A 19,720-nucleotide genomic window follows, 5' to 3' on the forward strand; every position below is an offset into this window, starting at 1 on the left:
GGCCTGTGCTGCCGCCGCCGTTCCGCCGCTGCCGCCGCGCTATGCGCAGCTTCGCCATCACACCGCTGCCGCTCCTCTCCGGTGCACAGCGGCGAAAGGGCGAGGGAGCACGGGTGGGGGGTAGTGAGCGGCGGTGACACCTCTGATTCCCCCCCCGGGCCGGCGCGGGGTTGGTCGGGCCCGAGAAGATGGCGTCAGGGCGCGGTGAGTGCGCTGGGCCCGATCCCGCGGGCGGTGCGGGCCGGACCGGAGCGGATCGGATCGGGCCGGACCGGACCGGGTCGCACCGGGCCGTCCGCTCCGGTGTTACTCGCGGTGGGTCGCGGCCCTGTCCCTGCTCGGTCGCGGTGCCCCGGTTCGTGCGGGTGTGAAGGTGTGCCCGGCCCTACACGTGCCCCTGCGGGGCCTCGATGGGTTGCGGTGCCCCCGCGTTCCCGCAGCTCCCGGTTCCTTCCCTCCTCCCTTACCCAGGCTCGGCCCCGGGGACGCCGGCCGGGACAGGGCCCCCGCGGGGCAGCGAGTGGGAGCGGGTGTTCCGGCAGAGCCTCGCCGTGCCCCCGCACGGCCGGCGCAGGAGGCTGCCCCCGGCGCGCCCCGCGGCCTTCTGCTGCGTCCTGAAGCACCTCGGAGGGGCCGCTCTGAGCCAGGTACGTGAGAGCCTTCGTTAATTGTCCTTAATTACAGCACAGGCGAGTGCTTTGCACAGGGGAGCTGTGGCTGCCCCATCCCTGGCAGTGCTCAAGGCCAGGTTGGACACAGGGGCTTGGAGCAAGCTGCTCCAGTGGAAGGGGTCCCTGCCCGTTGCTGGGTTGGAACCAGACGAGCTTTAAGGTCCCTTCAGCCCAAACCAGGCTTATTTTTAAGCTAAAACCTCTGTATAGCACTTTAAAAGTGAATGATTTGTTCCCCCCTTACCAAAGCATGTTCTGCAGATTGGGGGTGCTGAGATGGATGTTCTGCGGTGGGGCTGATCCTGTCCTCCCTTGTAGGGAGCTGAGTACCAGCTGCGCCTCTCCCTCTTCGATGCCACCTACCACCACTTCTTCGGCAGGACCTGGAGGAGCAGCCTTCGAGTTGCCCGCGCTGCCCCATCATGCCTGGCCAAGGCGGTGTTCAATGAGGTGGGTGCAGGGGAAGCACCAGCAGACCTGGGAATGGGCAGTGATCCATCAGGGAATGGATGGAGCTGCAGGAGCAGGGTCCATGGAGGGAGGTTTTTAATGCATGAAGGGAAAAGTTGCTTTTGCTGGAGTTGAGGCTGGAGCTGCTCTGCTTTGGTGCTGGTTTCCTTCTTCAGTCTGGAGCTCTGGGGTCCCACTATCAGCATGCTGTAGCCAGGACTCTTTAAACACAGTGAGCGTGAAGCATGCACAGGCTCTGTCCCTCGTCTGCTGCTGATTCTTGTCTGCAGTGATTTATTCTCCTGCATGCAGGCAGCGGAACCAACCCATTTTCCATCCTGGCACTGCCCAATCCTTTGCCCAGGCTGCACCCGGACACTGCCCAGTTATTGTTTTAATGGAACTCTTTATTAAGCTTTATGTAATGGAAAGCTTTATTAAACATTGTTTAATGGAAAGCTTTATTAAGCGTTTGCTGGAACGGGGAAGCTGAGGTCTTGGGTTGTTTCCAGGGCTGCCTGGGAGCCGCGGTGCGCTGCCTTGTGCTGCCTTGTGCTGCCTGCTGCGCTCAGGGCTGGCAGCAGAGAGCAGTGTTTGCTCACGAGTGGGAAGGAAGGGAAGGAGCAGCCACCCTCTGGCTCTGCGCTTCCCTCCCCTTACCTGGGAACCAAACTCATCCAATGGCGCCGCTGATAGCGGCAAACTGGGGTGCCCCTTACTGGGGAGACCCCACCTCCCCAGTGCTGCAGGTGAGGTGCAGCATGAGTTAGTGCTGTGTTCCTTCATTTATTTGTATCAGTAGCAGCATCTGAGGGGCGTTGACGTGTGCATTTCTTCCCCAAGTGCTTTAATTCTCATCAGACCCTTGCTTTTTTGAAGAGGGATGGAGAAAAACCGGGGCAGGGGCACGGGGGCCGCATGTGTGGCAGGTCAAGGTGACCCCGGTGCTGCATTGCCCTTGTGGGGTTTAGAGGAGAGGACCGTGCTGTCACAAGCCACTGTTGATGCTCGCAGAGGGGACAGCGAGCTTGGTTTTACAATGGAGCTGCTGCAAGGGCTCCCTGGCTCTGCAACCAGAGGTCATTATTGCAGTGTTTTGCAATAAAAGATAATAGAGTAGCGATTTATTTCCCTGGGTTGATGGGGTAATGTCTCTCTCCGTTATCCTTCCCTGACAGCCGGTGATTACGGTAAACGTTTTCCCTGGGACACTGCGGTAATGAGTCTTTAATAGAAAGATGAACCTAGCCTTAAATCTTGTCCTAAGGGGGTGACCTGTGTCCTGTCCCCTCCTGCCTGCAGGTCCAGGTCACCCCTGTCTCTGCTCCCCACACTGGGTTGGGGTATTCTGACTCCTTTGGCTGCCCTGGCGTGGGGCTTGCTCTGCTTTTACTGGCTCTGCAGCCTGTGAGTTACTCTGGAAAATGGGTGTTAGCAGCAAAAAAAGGAAGGCGAACAAAAGCTGATGATGTTTGAGGTTTAAGGAGGTTGAGATTTCTGGGCAGTGCTGGGGTCATTTGCCATGAGCTTCTGTCTGGAAGTTTTAATGGATGTTCTGGTTATGTTGTTGGCTGTCCCAGTGCCACAGGCCTTGCTCTGCAGTGGGCTCCACCAGCTCTGCAGTACCCTTTCTCTCTCCTTTCCCACCTCAGGCCATTTACTTCCACACCTCCTTGAACCACCCTGGCATTGCTGCTGTTGTGGAAGTGGTGGCGACGACCAAGAAAGAGGATGGGAGCTCTCAGCATCTCTCCTGTGGCTTTGGAGTCATCCCTCTGTTTGGCAGCGGGTCGGAGGTGAAGGACCTGGCCGCCAAGGACAGAGTGTAGGTGTCATTGCCTTGCTGCTGCGTGATGGGGAATGCTGGGCATGGGGGTGGCAACGTGCATGGCTGCTTTGAGGGGAGGAAGGGTGGTCCTGGGGCTGCAGAAACAAAGCCAGCATTTAGAAAACTGGAGGTCTTCACTGATGGAGAAGCAGCAGTGGGTTTGTAACTGATGCCTGCCCTTTCCTTAAAGGACAGGGTTTTAGCATGGGTGCAGAGTAGGCAGGTGGTTTCTGACTGTGAGCAGAGGCATTGTGGAAGAGGGAGGTGTGCTTCAGGGTGGATTTATTGACTGTGTGCTCTTCCAGGCTGAAGCTGTACCATGGGACGCCCCGTGCCTTGCTGCACCCGCGCTTTCAGGAGCCCATGGAAAGTAAGCAGCAGTGGGATGTGGTGCCTTGCTCCATTCTTGGTGGCCTCTCTTACCCACATGAGTGTTGCTATTATATGTGGTCCATATGTAGTGCTAAGTGGACTTGCCTTGCTGCCAGATAGGAAAAGTCTGGCTGGGCAAACCCAGGTTTTCCTTTGCTGCCAGCACGTACGTTCATGGATAGTAACTTCAGCAGCGCTGCCATGAGGCTGTCTCCACACCTTTGATCATTTTGGGATGTTTTCTCTTCTTCAGAGAACAAATACCTGACGGTGATGGAGAAGAGCCACCTGCAGTACACCCTGAAGCCCCACCAGCCCCTGGAGACGATATCTCACCTCCTCCCTGAAAACCTTCCAGTGTCTGGGCTGCAGAACATTCCCGGCTTGCTGCCAGTGTGCGGAGACACGAGTAAGGGCTCCTTCCCTTTCCCTGCTGCTTTTGGCTCTGGTCCTGGTGACATCTCCCTGGCCACAGCGTGACCTGTGGCCACCACCTTGTCTTTTCAGGTGGCGGCTTGCAGAAGCCCCAGCTGATGAAGCCGGTGACCTGCTATCTGGAGAGGCTGTCTGTCTGCTTGTACCCTTCGCTGGAGGAGTTTGAGGAGGAGCTGCTGGACTTGCTGAACAGCGATCGCTTGCTGCAGGTACTGCTGGTGCAGTGAAGCAGGGGAAAGCCTGATGCGCAAGCAGTGAAGTTGGTGCTTCGTTTATGGGTGGAGTGGAAAGGTTCAGCTAAATGGTATTTGTTTTGCTTAAAGTCCCTGATTTTCATTGCTGTACAAGCCTTCTCCTTGCTTTACTGCTGGCTGAGCACATAGGTGCTCTCTGTAGGCTTTGTTTTGAACATCCAGACACTAATAAGCAGAACTTGAGTTTGGGAAAATGCAAAGATAATATGCAGAGCACACCGAGTAGGTCTCTTTAGAAACAGGACCGCTGGCCAGATCCTTTATTTGCTGGATTTGCACCAGCTCTGCCATAAAGATGAACGATTTACATATTCATCAGCCACCATGGGGGTGGATCCTGCTCTGAGTTTCCGATGGGTTGCCTGAATTTCCTGGCTGTGGGCGGCCTGGGGAGGGATGCTGTGCCTCCTCACTACCCAAGCTGAGAACCTGCCTGTCGCAGGCTAACGCCGCTCCGGACGGTGATGGGATGGTGGTTCGGGAGCGGCGGCTGCACGTCGGTGTCCACAACGGGCTGTGCTTCGTCCAGGCACCGCAGGTGGCTGTGCTGGTGCCGGAGGCAGAGGCAGCGCGGGGTGGTTGCATGGGGGTGCCCAGCTCCGGAGCCAGGTAAGGGGGAGGGAGGCCTTCCGCTGCTTGTGCTGCTTCCCTCCTGCCTTGTGCATTGCCCGCAGTTCCTCTCCATCTTGGCGCAGGGCTGCAGGTCAAGCCCTGGTGCTGAGGAGCCGCATCCACCTCAGTGAGATGGTGCCTCACCCCGCGTTCGGGATCTGCTTCCAGCTGGAATACGTCTTCTGCAGTGCGGGGAGAGCCGGTGGGAAGGTAGGGCAGAGTGTGTGCACTTCATCCTGTATTAAAGCGTGGAGATGTGCTGCTGGGGAGTGAATCCCCATTGAGGAACCCCATCCTCTGCCCCTGTTTTGACATCCTGCACCCCCAGGATGCTGCAGCTCCTGCTACCTAACAAACGGCCCTGCAAAGTGTCCAGGTGCTTTCTGCAGCAAATACCTGCAAATGGGCTATTGAATCATTTTAATTACATGTGGATCCATTTCTCCACCGTGTATATGGAGAAATGTGGCCTGCAGCAGTCCCATCGTGTTCTGGAAAGCTAATTTGGAACATTTCAGCTTTTCTTTTTAATTTAAAAAAGGCTTTTCTTTAGAATTTAGCATTTCTGCTGAGAAGTTAACCCCTGAGGTTCTCCGGATGCTAAAGCCAGACAAAGCCTCTGTATTGACTGCGGAGGCCAGGCTCGTTAGTGCCTACTTACCGATCATTGACGTGTATTTCAGTTTGACCTTGCTCGAGGCTAAACCCAGCTTAAAGAGCTGTTCAAGTGTGCCCTCCAGAGCCCCTTTGCTGTCACCTCCTTGGTGCCACTGAATCAATGGCTGTTGGTTCGTTGGGATTCACTAATGTCCCTGCTAGGATGCTCACTGCAGGAAGTGACCTCTCCTGGGGGAGAAATGGGTGTTTATAACGTGGGACGGATGTGTCAGGCCAGAGGGGTTTGTGTCGAGGCAGGAAGGAGGAGCTGAGGTTTGCTGTTGGAAGTTCTGTGTTGGGCTCAACTCCTTTAGGAATCTGAGAGCCAAGGCCCCACAGAGATTTGAGGCTGCAGCTGCAGTTCTGTGCTGTGAGCAGAGCAGTTAATCCCAAGGCTGTGTGTGGAGCTGATCCCCTTGTCCTCAGTGCTATAATTAGCAGGCTATGAGGGTGATTGCAGGTGCTGGCAAAGACCTCTCGGTTCTCTTCTGCACCTCTCCTTTGGTTTGAGGGGAGGCTGTGGTAAGTGGATGCCTTTACGCTGCCTTTCCCATCTGCCAGGAATGGGGGGGTCAAATATATCCCTTAATGCAGTATGCTTGAGGTGGAGGATTAGAGCCCTTTGGTGCTGGTGGCTGTCTCAGCTTATGTGTGCTAAATACCTGCAAGGGCTGAAAACCCTGCTGGTTTTGAAAAGCATCGTATTGTGCTTTTACCTAGTATCAGCATGATTCTATGGTGATCCATAACCTAGAGGTGTAGTCCCTTGTGTAGGTGGGTGCAGGGATGAGATAGGATTACTTGGGTGTGGGTGCCTGCAGGGAGGGAGTAACAGCAGCAGCAGGCTGGCTAAAGGGGGTAAGTACAAGGAAAACCAGAGCACCTGTGGGGTTAGGGTGGCATAGGGCTTACAGGGAGAAAGTGGGATTCATACCTGTGTGCCCTGAGTTTGTGGTCAGGTGTCAGAGGTGAAATCGCATAGGAGGGCACCAGTTCTGCTGGCAGAGGGGACAGAAGCAAACCTGGATGGATCCACATCCCTCTCCATCAGAGAAGCACTCCTGGTCCTCCTGGGAGCCTGAAAGGGATGGGAGCAGAACGATGCAGTTGTATTGGAGGGAAAATGGGTGCAAGAAGAGAAATAAGGTGCTGGAAAGCAGAATGTCTCCAGGATGGGTTCACGGGGAGCGGGTTCTGTGGGGTGGGAAGATGTGGGAGGACGCGAGACCCCGCTTCCTCCATCCCAGAGGCAGTTTGGGGTGCCCATTGCTCACCGTGCTCCCTCTGTTCCGCAGGCCCTGGCTGGCAGTGCTCGCAGTGAGGCAGCCGACATGCGCTCTGTGCGCTGGGCTCTCTGGAGCCCTGAGCTGGCCGCTGGTGAGGCGGACGTGGTGCTGCCCCTGCGTGGTGGTGCCCGCCGTGGCCCCTGCCAAACCTTGGTGTACCGGGCCCCACCGGGCAGCAGGAGCTCCCGCAAGGTGAGGGATGGTTCTGGGGTTGCTGATGGGGCTTGGGCAGGCTTGGTGTGAGGGGGGCTCTTTGCCAAGACCTTGGTAAGTGCCCAGACAGCTCCCTGCGTATCTGGGGATAGATGGAGAGGGATGAAGGAGGATTGACATCCCTTATTCCCACCCCTTGCCCATGAGCACTACACTGGTGGAAGTGTGCTTGGTGTCCAGTGCTGCTTGACTTCAGTTCCTGCAGACATACAGTAAGAAGTGTTTCATCCCCCATTTCAGGGGAAGCACATGGAGTCCGGGACTGTCCGATTCCGTGTTTCCACTGACTCGGAAGAACACGTTGTAACTGCCGCAGAGAGCCTATGTAAGGACAGGGACGAGTTGGTGAAGCCTCCCACGCCGGCACCGGGTGAGTGTTTTCCAGATCGCTGACATTTAAAACACCGAGTGTGGTGCTGGTGTCTGCTCGGGGGGGGGGACACACACGGCTCCAGCGAGGTGCAGTGAGCAGCTTGTGGATTACCAGGAGGAACCAAGATCCCACCGAGTTGCATTCAGCTCTCCCTTTAACTTGCCAATGGCCCCTGTGGTGGTAGTGCTGCTCCAAGTGCAGGATCCTCAGGGATTTCCAGCCTGCTCCTGTTCTGGGGCACTGATGGCATTTGGGCTCATGTGCCCAGCACCTGGAAGAGCTGGATGGGTGCAGCAGTAGCACGTTGCTCTCTGGCAGTGCTGCTGCTCATCCCTCTGAACTCAGAATCCCTTCAGCCATAAGGACAGGAGAAATGTCAGTTACAGGGTGAGGGGAAGAAACCATCTCATGGTGCTGCCAGGGCCAGGTCTGCTGGCTGTGTTGGAGAGAAAACTGCTGTTGGTGTGGGTTTGGGCATGGAGCTGAGTCTGGGCTCCTGGAAATCCTCTCTGGCTTGTTTCCATGTAATCCCACCTGTTGTGACCGATGGGAAACCAACTTTGCTTTCTGCAGCATTGCTCCTGCTCTGCTTCCCACACAGCTCTTGCTCCAGGTACCTGGCAGTGTTTAAACACATTTATCGGCTTATCCAGCTCCTGGTGAGCAGTCGCTGCCAGCCCGCAGGTCGGGGCGATGCTGGCGCATGGATGTCTTGTTGCCATGCCAGCCCCGGTGCTGCCGTGCCTTCCACGAGATGGCAGAGTGGCACCATGGCTTTGCTGCAGCCAGTGCTGGCTTCCCACTGGTGAGGAGCTGGGTTTGCTGGTGTAAGAGGCTCTAGAGCAGAAAGCTTCAGGTGAAGTGATGGGGTCTGGGGCTGTGCTTTAGGCTCCCTGTGGCATTGGTGCTGGTGCCTTCCTGGTGCTGCTTGAAAGGTTTTCCTGGACACCTTTCAGCTTGCAGTGGCCCGGATGGGGAGTTGCAATGTAAGGAGCAAGTGTGCTGCCAGTACTGGGCTCATGTGCTCCAACCTGGGGAGAGTGTGCTGGAGCATGGATGGGGTGCCCAGTGAGGTGAGATGCTCTGGTAAGGTGGTTCTAGGGGATGAGCTGAGAGGTGTTTCCCTGTCTCTGGGGGACTGGTGTTACTGGGAAGTGCAGTGGTGATCCCATGAAGTGAGTGGCCACATGTGAGAGCCAGCCTGCACCCCGAGCTGCTGGAGGAGCCTTTGGTGAACGTTTTGTAGAGCTCTGCTGGAAAACATGCTGCCATCTGGCCCCTTTGGCCAGGGGAGGCCAAGCACATCATCCATCAGCTCAGCTGCCGGTGGTGCTGATGAATCCGTCAGTCATCTCTGAACACTGACCCAGTCTGTCCTCATGGAAGGAAACCACTGTTGTAGATGCAAGGAAGGCAGGGTGGTTTCCTTTGCACAGCAGTCAGCATGAGATAGCTGGAATACACACAGTAGTGGGAGCAAAATGAGGTCTCTGCATCACATGGCTGCAGAGATGGAACATCTGTGCCCCTGGTCTGCTCTGAAGGGCCCGCGGCAGAGCGAGCTCTGTTGCGCTGGCGCAGGAGCTGAGCAAATCCAAACATGATGGTGCTTGTACCATTCTGGGGCACAAAAGGCTGAAGAGAGTGACAAGAAATAACAGAGGAGCGATGAAAACCTTAAAGTATCCTCAAACTTTCACGTCTCATTAAGCATCCCGCTTAGGCAGCGCTGCGTGGCCGCAGGGAGCTGCGGCACCGTCTGGGGATGCTGGAGCTGGCTGCCTTTTGCAGCAGAGTTAGCCTAATTCCCAGCAAAATAATGGATGGATCTGGAAATATGCTACTTACCCCTGCAGGCAACAGGGTTATTGGAAAAATAAGTCAAAGCAGTGGCTGAGTGATGCTGGCTGCCTCGCTGAGCTGGCTTCACCCCCGACATTCAAATAGGCTGGTGGGAGATTGGGGGGTGCTCAGTGGTGGAGGGGACAGCAGTGACAGGGGGTTCATTTGAGCTTCAATCCTGTCCCTCTCTGCAGGTCTGGTGGCTCTGCCGACGACGGTGGCCTCCCCACGGGGACCAGGGGTAAGTGCCATGGGCACAGGCGGTGGGTCATGGCATTCCCGGGGGATGTGCTCCCGGTCCCATCCTCTTTCCTGGCTCCTGCAGCCAAGAGACACTGAACGTCCTGCTCAAATCCACCTCCTCCAGGGCAGCAAAACAGATGCTGCCTATAACATGCTGGGCAAGATTCCCTGAGCTCCTTTCATGCCCCAGATGTACCTGTAAGGGCATTTCTGGTTTGTGTCAGCCCAGATTTGCTGGGTACTCTTACTCCCCGGTACATGCTGACAGTGATGCATGACTTCTTGTGGAGCTGTTGGGATTTAAGAAGAGCTGTGAATACAGAGATCCCTCTTTATGCCTTTTTTTTTTTCTTGCATCTTGATGCAGGGATCAATGCACACAAGTATTTTTTGATGAAATGAAATGCTTTGTGAGTCCGCATTAAGCAGTTTGAGCTTCCTGCTGCATTTTCTCATCTATTTGCCAGGGAAAGCGCAGCAGCTGAAGAGGAAGCAGAGGTGCAAACCCTCTGGCAGCTGAGCTGTGCTGCTTCTCGGCACAGAAGAGCTGCTTTACCATGGAGGGGTCAGTGCAGGCCTCTCATTCTCTTTGCTCTCGTCCCCAGCTATCGGTGTCCCAGCTGTCAGTGTCCCCACCACGGGCTGGGGGCCGGTCCCTGGTGCCACCAGGCCGTGGCTCTCAGCGGGACAGTGGCATCACTCACCTAGAGGCCGACCTGAGCTTGCCAGACCCGGAGCACTGCGCTGGTGACCAGTTGCGGGCGCTGCCCTTCACCCCACTGCAGGTGCCCATCGCTGCTGTGGGGCTGCAGGCAGGCAGGTGATGCTCGCTGTCCCTTCCCTGTGCTCCTGTGCCCCCATTGCCCAGCCCATTGGGGTTCCCTGCATCTGCCTCTGCACAGCTCACCCTTGTTTCTCTACCAGCTCCCACACGGTGCTGTCCCGTGCCTCCCTGGCGCGCCTGCACGCTGCCGGCTTCCCGGAGATCCTGGACCGCAACCAGGAGCCAGTGGAAATCTCGGAGCCGGCGGAGCCAGCGAGTTTCAGCCTGCAGCTGGAAGAAGCCGACCCTCTGCAAGGGAATGAGATAATCCTGCAGTTCCTGGCTTTTGGCAGGTGGGCTGGCAGCGCTGCGTGGTGCCTCCTGTGGGCAGATCCCAGCGGGAAGTGTCCTTCCCTCCCGGTCCATTTCCCTCCTTGAACAGAAGTCCTTGCAGAGGAGCTACTTCCTCCAGCAGCTGCCATGGAGGCAGAGCCCTGGAGAGCTCTCGTCCTTGATGATGCTCTTGTCCTTCCTGGACTCTCTTAAATCATATTCCAGTTCCTTCGATTGTGTCCATTAGCCACAATGTGGTGTAAAAGCTGCTTAATGCAGGGCTTCTCCATAAATGCAGATGGAGTTGAGAAAGTTGGCACCTATGGGGTGGCTTTGGCTGGATAAAGCTGCACTTGTGGTTTTCCTGTGCATGGCAGCATGCTGTGTGAAAGGTAAAGCGTTGTCTTTGCTGGGCTCCTCTATCGTAGCATATGGCAGGAGACAGCTGGAATTACAAAGCTTTTTGGGAAAGCCAAGGCAAGCCGTATGCCCGCTGTCTTCAGAGGAGTCCAAATACTTGTGATGCTGCCAATCATCTCTTGTTCTTTTACCTCTGGGTGTGTGCCAAACACACAAAGAGCTCGTGATGGGGAGGCAGCGCCATGCCATGAGCTAACCCAACCAATTCTCTCCTCAAGGGATGCTCAGGGCAGTGGGGAGTGGACGTGGCCAAGGACCATCTTCCTCACATTCCAGTTCTACCGCTTCCCACCGGTCACCACACCACGGCTGCAGCTGGTCAGCATGGAAGGGGGGCCAGGCTCCAGGCTGGCTGTGCCGGCGCAGCTCCTTGTCCGGGTGAACAAGGACGGGACCCCCAGCACTGGTAAGCTCTGGTTTGAACATGTGGCTGCTCCTCTTCATCAGTCAGATTTGGGCTTGCCCCTGGGCTGAGGAATGGGCTGGTGCCTGCTTTCATAGCAAACCTCAGCTAGTACATTCCAAATGTCCTGTGTTGGAAGAAAAGCACTGGTAGGTGCTGGTGGGTGCAGTCAGCATCCTGAGGCTGCCGGCTCCAGTGACTGAGTTCCTTTGATAAGAAAGGCAACACGTGAGCTCCGCTCTGCTCGGAGCAAGTAGCTCTGATCCTCCTGGCTGAAGGCTTTTCTTTGTTTCTTTGTGTTTCGTTCAATTCTGGTCCCAAGGGACACCAGAAGCACTTGTGGCTGATGAAGCTCCTTCTCCATTTGGGGCTGTTAATGGCAATGAGAGGGGGAGTCTGTACAGACCAAATGTTTGTGGGAGGGTGCCAATCCCAGGGGACCTTGGACCTTGCTAATTGACCACTGGGTTCATTAAGTGGAGGAGATGAGGTGTGTGACACGCAGGCTCCCCAGAGCAGAAGAGCCCTTTCCCAGCTGATGTGCCCAAGGAAGCTCCATGTCCATGGTGATGCCGTGTCTCGCAGGACTGCCGGGCTTGCAGCTGAAGTACATGGTGGATCCCGCTTTCCTGCGTGCTGGGGAGCAGCGCTGGTTCCTGCGGTACCTGGCTGAGCACAGCCTCCAGATCGACATCTGGGATGGAGACTCCTTGCTCCTCGTTGGGTCTGCTGCTGTTAAACTGGAGGTATTGGTTAAACTGGAGGTCTTTCCCCAGAAGCCTTCAAGACTGCTTATGTTGGAGACCCTCTCCTTAGTGTGCAGGGGTGTTTAAGGAAGAGCCTGCCTTTTCCTTTGGTCCTGCTTTGAGATGCTGTTGCATTTCCCTTGTGTCTTTAGTAATCGAGTTGCTGTCAGCTCCTCTGTGTAACTGAGACTGATGTCAGCCTGACAAGCCCCTGATTGCAGGATTTGTCATCTTTTACCTTGAAAGTGATGGCAGGACATTAATTTTCTGGCTTCTCTGGAACTCCTGCAGTATCCTAGGGCTGGAACCCCAGACCTAGGACATGGAGACATCCCTACCCAGACCCCTTAACCCTGCAGACTTCCCCAGTAACTCATTACCCCTCATCCTCAGCCCCTCCTGCGCCAGGGCCGAGCAGCAGTCAGGACACACCATGAGCTGGAGGTGGCCACGACAGAGTATGAGCCGGATGCAACGGTGATGGGCCAGGAGGCTCTACGGCATGGTGCCCTGCGGCCCCTCGGTGTGCATGTGGTGGTGAGGGGCCGCCTCCACCTCTGCCTGGCCAATGTTGGTAAGAGCCTGCTGCTCACACAACCAAAAGGCTTGAATGCTGCACTGGTGACGTGTGTCCCTTGCTGGGTACCTCCTGTCCCAGTATCAGCCGCTTGACTGGGTGCCATAGGCAGGGGCATAAGGCTCCTGGTTGTGCCTGTGGTCCCTGCTTGGCTGCAAGTGCCGGCACAAGGCTGTGGGGGAGGCTGCTGGTGCGGGCACAACACCATGTGTTTAGGTGCTAGCAAACAGCACGGGGCTTAGGGAGAAGTGTGCAGTACACACGGCTGTACCTGATGGAAAACCACGCTTGCAAGAGTGTTAGTCTTCCCAGAACCTGCTGGCTGCTTCCATTTTATATATTTAATTCCCTGTCCTGTAAATGTGCGGTGACGAAAATCTTATCTTCTGAAGAAAGATTAGCTCCATTAGAAGGTACCTGAAATCATCATTTCCATACTTGCCTGCAAAGGGATGATAAGCTCCTGGGAAGGAGAATCTGAGATCCGAACCCAGGGAGAGGTTTAATTCGCACCCTGTGAAAGAAAGACAGGAAGCAAAGATGCTGCAGCAGGGCAGCAGCCACACTTTGGTGGTTGGTTGTTTTTCCATGTCCTCTCCTTTTAATTTCAAAATGCTGTTGTTAAAAACAGGATTGAAAAGCACCTGAAGGATGGGGATGGGATTTGTTGGCTGGGGAAATACCGGTCAGATTTAGAGCTTTGTCCAGCTCTGCTTGGCATGGCCTTTGTGGATGGCACTGTGCTGATGCTGCTCTGTCTCTGGGCTGCATGGTGGTACCTGCTCTGGAGGGAGCACTGTTGGGCTCACAGAGCATCACTGGCAACCGGAGTTTGCTCCTGCTTTAAGCTGTTACCCTCCCTGCAGCTCTATAACAGTGAGAACTGGGTGGTTTCTGCTCACCTCATCTCTGCTTGTGGCAGGTCACCCATGCGAGGACACCCCAGGACAGCTGCCATCCCCGCTGCTGTCCCGCTCCCGCATCGTGCCCATGCCGGATGGTGCTGGCAATGTCCCAGCTGGCAGCTGGGTCTCCTTGAATGCTGCCAGCGGTGAGTGCTGGGTGGGTTTGGGTCAGCACCGTCAGTGCCAGTGCTTTGCCCCACCTCTGCTCCCCTTCCTGGCCCTGCAGCCTCACGGGGGTCCCTCGTGGTGCCATGGTGCTTTCTGCCCGCAGGCGCGCGGGTGTCGCGGGCACGGAGGCTGGTGGATGTGGATGGGGAGCTGGCGGCTGCGCTGCGCAGCCGCTGCCCGGAGGCAAGGGTGGCCCCTCCAGCAGCACCCAGCGAGGCCGCGGCCGCCCGCCGGCGCAAGCTGCGGTGCATGGCGCTGGTGCGGCAGCAGGAGGATGCTGGTGGTGGGAGGATGCCACAGCTCACGGTGAGGAGAAGGGACCCCAGGGGCTGGGGATGCTGCGGTGGCACCGGGTGCATGGTTCCCTCCCTCCCCATCAGGGCTGGCCGGAGCAGCGCGCCCGGCACGCGCGGGACCTGCAGATCATCGACGCCTACCGGGAGCACACCAAGGCTGAGAGCATCTCTCAGATGCTCAGCCAGGCCATCACCGTCACCCGCACCGTGCATGCCGTGCTGGGGACGGCTGAGTTCTTTGAGTTCACCCTGAAGAACCCCTATGGCATCCAGCACACTGTGACCATTGAGGTTGACCACCCTGAGCTCAGGTGGGAGCCAAAGCGGGGTCTCCTCTCTGTGTGTTGGGTGATGCCAGGGTGACACTAGCTCCCCACCAGTCCTCACCAGCACCTCTACCACTCGCTGCCCCAGTGTCATACTGGACCCAAGGGAATGGCGGCACTTCAAGGAGCTGACCAAGAGCGTTACACCGGTGGAGGAGGAGATGTTCCACCTCCGTGATGACCTCAGGCCTCAGGTCTACCTGCGCCCCAACGAGACTGTTCGCATCCCCTTTAAATACCAGACCTTCTCTGCAGACCCTGCTGTTGTGGCAGCGCAGGTAGGTGCTGAGCCCCCTTTTGAGCTGTTCCTGGCAGGAAGTGTTTCCCTTGGCTGTGTTTTCCTGTGCAGTGGCTCTGCCTGTGGGGGAGCACTGTGCAGCTATGGCAGTGCTGCATCCCAAGGCAATCCGCTCTTGTACCCCCCAGGGACCAGCAGGGCTGGGTGCTGGCGCTGACACAGCCATCCATTCCCTAGGGAAGAGTGGGGCCGGGCAGACAAAGCACATCCAGGTGAGGGAGCCGGGGGAAAGGGGCTGTGCAGGAGGAGGAGCATCACTCCTGCAGAACTCCATCCTTCTCCTTCCGCCCTCTGGGACAGGTTTCCTTCCAGGTGAGTGGGGGGAAGCCCATCGCACTGCTGCGGGTGAAGGTGGAGCCACAGCCCCATGTGGTGGACCAGACCTTCCGCTTCTACCACCCCGAGCTCACCTTCCTGAAGAAGACCATTCGGCTGCCCCCCTGGCACACCCTCCCCGGTGAGCCTGTGGCTCTTTGTTGTTAATCCATCACCACTGGTTCATAGGGATGTGGCATTGAGGTGTGTGAGCACCCAGAGAACACGTGGGTGCTTCCTTGGGCTCCTTGCTTGCTCTTTATCCACCTGCCAGCATTAATTTTGTACCCAGTTCCCTGTACCAGTACACCCATGCACTGGGAGGGTTACAGTGTAAGGGGTCCAGGTCTATGGCTGCATGGGGTGCGGGGTAGCAAGCACAAAGTGCTGAATATGGCTTCATCTCTGGGTCTCTCCACAGGCACACCAGTGGGGATGCACGGTGGGGAGCCTGAGATGTACGTCCGCTGCAGCGACCCAGACATCATTTGTGAAACCAAACCCATGGTACTAGTTCTGCTTTGGCATTGGTCCTGTGCTTCGTGTCCTCCTGCTGCGGGTTGGTTTTGTTGGCAGAGAAGTGCCTTGCGCCCGTGCAGGGATGCTGATGTGCAGCCCCTGCTTTGGAACATGCAGCTTGGGCTTCCTGGGCTTGCTTTGCAGCTGGGGGGGGGTGTTAGGAAGGGAAACTGAACGTGGGCACGTGCTTTGCAGATGGCGATGGAGGGTGGTTGCTGATTGCCTGACACGCGTTAGGATGGGAATTGGATTATGGCTTGTTAGGAAACTTGGGGAAATTTTGCCAAAATTTGATTAGAGATGCAGACCTGGAATGCGATAGTTGTTTGTGTCCTCTTTTGTAATTAAAAATACTGGAAGAGCTCAGCCAAGCTCTATAATAACGTGATAACTTGGTTTAACGAGATGCAGACAACATCTGCGTTCGGTAGCGGGTTTCTCTGATGGGAGGGAAGCCCCGGAGCTCTGGTTAGTGGGGCGATGGTGAGGTTGGGATGATGCTCTGCTTTCTGCACGCAGGGGCCCGGGGAGCCACAGGACATCTTCTTAAAAGTAGCTGGAGGACCAAGCCCGCAGATCAAAAAGTTCTTTGTTGCTATTTACACGTAAGTACCAGAACCCCAAAACAGTGAGAAACGTGGAGCTCGCACTGCCCTCCCATCCCTGGCAGTGCTCAAGGCCGGGCTGGAGCAAGCTGCTCCAGTGGAAGGTGCCTCTGCCCATGACAGGGGTTGGAACTGGATGAGCTGTAAGGTCCCTTCAACCCAAACCACTCCGATGCTATGATTGCAGAGGCTGGGCAGGAGGCTTCCTGTAATGTTTGCAGCTCAGGTTCTCTTTTCCCCTAAACACTCTCTGGCCAGTACATCCTCAGCATGCAGACAAGCGCCTTCTGCACCAGCTGCGGGCGATGCTTTGGGAACGGGTGGGACTGAACTGGTTTCCTTAGAGGAAGCTCACTGCTTGCTCTAAGCCGCTCTGTTTGTCTCGGCCACAGGGACCCCTGGCTGGCAGCACCCATCCACATCTGGCAGTTCTACCTGCACTCCCTGCAGCGCCTGGACGTCAGCTGCACAACCGGGCAGCTCACCCGCCTCTCGCTGCTGCTCCGGGGCACCCCAGCACCACGCAGGGTGCAAGCCTTCACCTCCCACCCGCAGGAGCTGGAGGTAACCCTGGAGCTGGCCTGTGCCAGGCCGTGGAATTCCCTCTGGGAAGGTGGGGGGAGCCAGCCGGCTTGGAATGACGAATAACCGACTGCACGGCAAAGTGTTTGTGATAATTATCTTTTGATTAGGGCTGTCATGTGTAGGATCATTGGCACGAAACCCCAGAGGACAAATTATCTGCGTTAATGAGACTGTCAAGACTAACAATTTCTATAGGGTTCCTCCGGCCCTAATTGCGGATGTGAATAATAAAAGGCACGAACCCTCCAGCACTGTCCTGTAAACAGAAGGAAAAGTCTCCCTGGGGAAGCCTGTGAGGGGAGGGAGTCCCCAGGCTGGGATGGAGCCGGCTTTCCTTGGCCAGCTCCCATCCTTCCCAACACAGAGCCGGTTGTGGTGTAGCCACATAGGTGGGATTTGGTGTAGTGTGCTGGTAGAGAGCAATGGGATCTCGTTTATGATCCAAGCTGGATGTAGTGCAACAGGGCCCGCTCCATGTTGGTTTCTGCAGGTGGATCCGGATGGTGCCTTCCTTCTCCCTGCCAACGGCATCCAGGACCTGTATGTCGGTGTGAGGCCGCGGAGGCCCGGCGGCAGGTTCATCTACCTCAACCTGGTGGATGTGGAGTCCCACCAGCTGGTGTCCTCCTGGCTGCTCTGCCTGGCCTGCAGGCAGCCCCTCATCTCCAAGGTACAGCCAGTCTCATGATGGGAAAACCCTGTGCTAGCGCTGGACCAGCAGGCGCAGTCTGGCTGATAACCCAGAGCAGGCTCCTGCTTCCCCCTCTTTCCATGATGGGTGTTTTTGGTGCTTGCCACCCTGAGGACATGCTTAGCTGGATGTGCTTGAATGATCTCGCCCAAATCCCCGGTACAGTGTGTTTTGGGCTGTTCTGAAGGCAGTCCCATCAGCTTGTCAGTATCTCTGGTTGTGAATGAAAGCTGCAGCCTGCTGCTTTCCGTGATGCCTTGCCTCAAAGGTGGAAAACCAGATTCCTGGTAATGTGTTCCTTTAAAACATTTTCATGGAACCCTCAGGACCGGGGGGAGCTCAGATCAGTTGGAACTGATGCCCCAGCATATGGCCAAGTGCTGCGGGGTTATCTGAGGGAGCTCCACTGCTCTACCCATGGCCACCCATTAATGAGCTAGAGAGTGAACTGCCCGGACCCAGCTGCTCCCTGGCCCTTGGTCAGTCGGGCTTGTAATTGCTCCTCTGAGTACAGCGGTGCCAGCGGCAGCGTGAGGAGGATGCTTCTGCTTGGAGGTGCTTTCTTGATACCTGTTGGCAGAGACAGATGAGAGGTGTGGAAGGGGAGAGGAGGGGATGTGTGCCCCAAAGCACTCTCCCTGGTGTGCCGGCATGGGAGGCAGCTCCCTGTGGTTGTTTTGGGGTTCCCTCTATGCTGCTCCTGCCATGGCTTGTGTTTGTCCTGCCAGGCCTTTGAGATCTCGCTGCCTGCAGGAGGTGGCAGAGGCTGCAACAAGCGCATCACCTACACCAACCCCTACCCCTCGCCCAGGCTCTACTTCTTGTGCACCAACCGGCCCGACCTGCTGCAGTTCAAGGAGGACTCCTTTGAGGTATGTTCCCCCCCCCTTGCCAGACCCCTGCCCTCACCCAGCCGGGCCGTGCAGTGCACGGTGTGGTGCAGGTCCCTGTGTCCCGCAGGTTGCCGGGGGCGAGGTGTACACCATCGGCTTGCGCTTCGCCCCCAGCCAGAGCACGGGTGAGGAGGAGATCCTGATTCACATCAATGACCACGAGGACAAGAATGAGGAGACCTTCTGTGTGAAGGTCCTCTACCAGTGAGCCTGGTCTGGCCCCTGTGTCTCTGCAGGGGGTTTGAGCCTGGTTCCCTCTTCAAGCCAAGAGGGCACCGGCATCCCCAGGCATTGCTGTGAGCTCCGGTGGTGCCACGTGGCTCCATCCGCACAAAGCAGGGAGAGCGAATGTGTTTGTTACCACACAGGATGGCTTTATTTTTGTCAAGTGTTACTACGTTTTTAGGCATTTTTTTTGGAATCTTTCAACGTAAAAAGTTTGCAGATTTGAGCCTGCGGGGTATTTTTAAAGTGTTTTATATTCTGCAGTGAGTTTTGTACGCGCTGAGGCCGTTTTCTGGAGTTTTGGGTATTTTTTTACTCATCCTTCCTCAATTAAACCTGCTGTGCAGCACTGCAGCGCGTGGCAGCGTCTTCTTCCGTGGGAGGTGGAAGCCTTTGGAGTCCCCATCCTGCAGAGGCGACTGCTGCAGTGGCACCAGTCCCATGGTGGGGGGTGCTGGGGGTCCCCTGGGTCCCCCTCATTTCCCTGGAGCATCCTGTGGGTCAGTGCGGGGACTTTGGATGGGAATGGTGTGGGGGGAATAAAGTCCAGGCTGTGGAGGAAACACCAAGTGGTGACAAAACAAGGAGCCAAGGCCAAAAGTGGGGGGGGGGGTCTCTGGCCCTTGCTGTGCCCCTATTATCGCACCCTAGCTAAGCCCCCTTAGGAACGCATTAGGGCTTCATGAGTCTAAGGCTGGTGCAGGAGGACGGAACCTTGATGAAGTCATTGCAGAGTTCCTCTGCCTCATGGCAAATGACAGCTGATCTTTTACAAGTGATTGCTCTGTCTGCAGCACGGAGAGGCCCCGGGTTGGGTTGTGGCAGTAGATTAACAGGATAATCCTCATTCTGTTTTCATACAGTGATATCGCTTGAGGCTTGTGAAAGGAGCTGGTGCTGCCTCAGCCCCAGTAAATGATGTGCTGGTGTGCCCTGGCTCTCCCTGCTAGTGGCAGCTCCTTGTTCTCTTCCCATTTCATTCGTGTCAGGAATAAATTTGGATTCTTGCAATGATAGTTAAGTCACCCTGGAAATCTCAGCTCACATCTCCTCACCGGCATGCCCAGGGAAGAAAAGATCGGGAAGAGGCTCTTTAGCTGAGCTCTTTAGTGGGGGTCAGGGTGCGTTGCTGGGTTGGAGCTCTCTACATCATGCAGGTGCTTCGGGTACCCTTGGAACCCTTTCCATGGCTCTGTTTGGTTCCATTCCTCCTCTGCTTTCACCTCGCATCTGTATCTTGGTGGAGTTTGTAGCTATTGCTTGGAGACATCTGCTGTGGAATGTGGGATGCGGGGGCCCTTGAGGGATGCGGGGGCCCTTGAGGGATGCTGGCAGCTGTGCCACTGTGCTGTGAGGAGGTGGATGGGGTGGATGCACTGGGATGGCTCCTGCTCCCTCCCCAGAATGCTTCCTCTC

General features: G+C 56.4%; 1 protein-coding gene across 3 annotated transcripts; it reads left to right on the top strand.

Moving 5' to 3' along the window:
* Nucleotides 1-265: 265 nt before the first annotated feature.
* On the top strand, nucleotides 266-18,664 carry NPHP4 (nephrocystin 4). 3 transcript variants are annotated; one of them, XM_065696510.1, is made up of 28 exons: nucleotides 266-647; nucleotides 990-1,121; nucleotides 2,774-2,946; nucleotides 3,255-3,319; nucleotides 3,575-3,730; nucleotides 3,829-3,965; nucleotides 4,453-4,619; nucleotides 4,706-4,832; nucleotides 6,575-6,757; nucleotides 7,019-7,148; nucleotides 9,188-9,234; nucleotides 9,842-10,056; nucleotides 10,161-10,352; nucleotides 10,971-11,158; nucleotides 11,741-11,901; nucleotides 12,295-12,475; nucleotides 13,401-13,529; nucleotides 13,655-13,857; nucleotides 13,932-14,158; nucleotides 14,262-14,451; nucleotides 14,600-14,683; nucleotides 14,772-14,928; nucleotides 15,208-15,293; nucleotides 15,825-15,910; nucleotides 16,303-16,474; nucleotides 16,986-17,165; nucleotides 17,915-18,058; nucleotides 18,147-18,664. In XM_065696510.1, exons 1-28 carry the CDS (start codon nucleotides 411-413, stop codon nucleotides 18,285-18,287), a joined length of 4,290 nt encoding a protein of 1,429 aa, XP_065552582.1. In that variant the 5' UTR covers nucleotides 266-410; the 3' UTR covers nucleotides 18,288-18,664. The 3 variants fall into 3 exon arrangements, 1 of the variants encoding a protein (XP_065552582.1); XR_010616334.1 differs by lacking the exons at nucleotides 15,208-15,293; nucleotides 15,825-15,910; nucleotides 16,303-16,474; ... (1 more) ...; nucleotides 17,915-18,058; nucleotides 18,147-18,664 and having other exon boundaries at nucleotides 4,685-4,832; nucleotides 14,262-14,683; nucleotides 14,784-14,870; XR_010616333.1 differs by lacking the exons at nucleotides 15,208-15,293; nucleotides 15,825-15,910; nucleotides 16,303-16,474; ... (1 more) ...; nucleotides 17,915-18,058; nucleotides 18,147-18,664 and having other exon boundaries at nucleotides 4,685-4,832; nucleotides 14,262-14,683; nucleotides 14,772-14,857.
* Nucleotides 18,665-19,720: the final 1,056 nt, after the last annotated feature.

Source organism: Lathamus discolor, chromosome 16 (assembly GCF_037157495.1).
Source record: "Lathamus discolor isolate bLatDis1 chromosome 16, bLatDis1.hap1, whole genome shotgun sequence".
In the NCBI taxonomy this organism is placed as follows: Eukaryota; Metazoa; Chordata; class Aves; order Psittaciformes; family Psittacidae; genus Lathamus; species Lathamus discolor.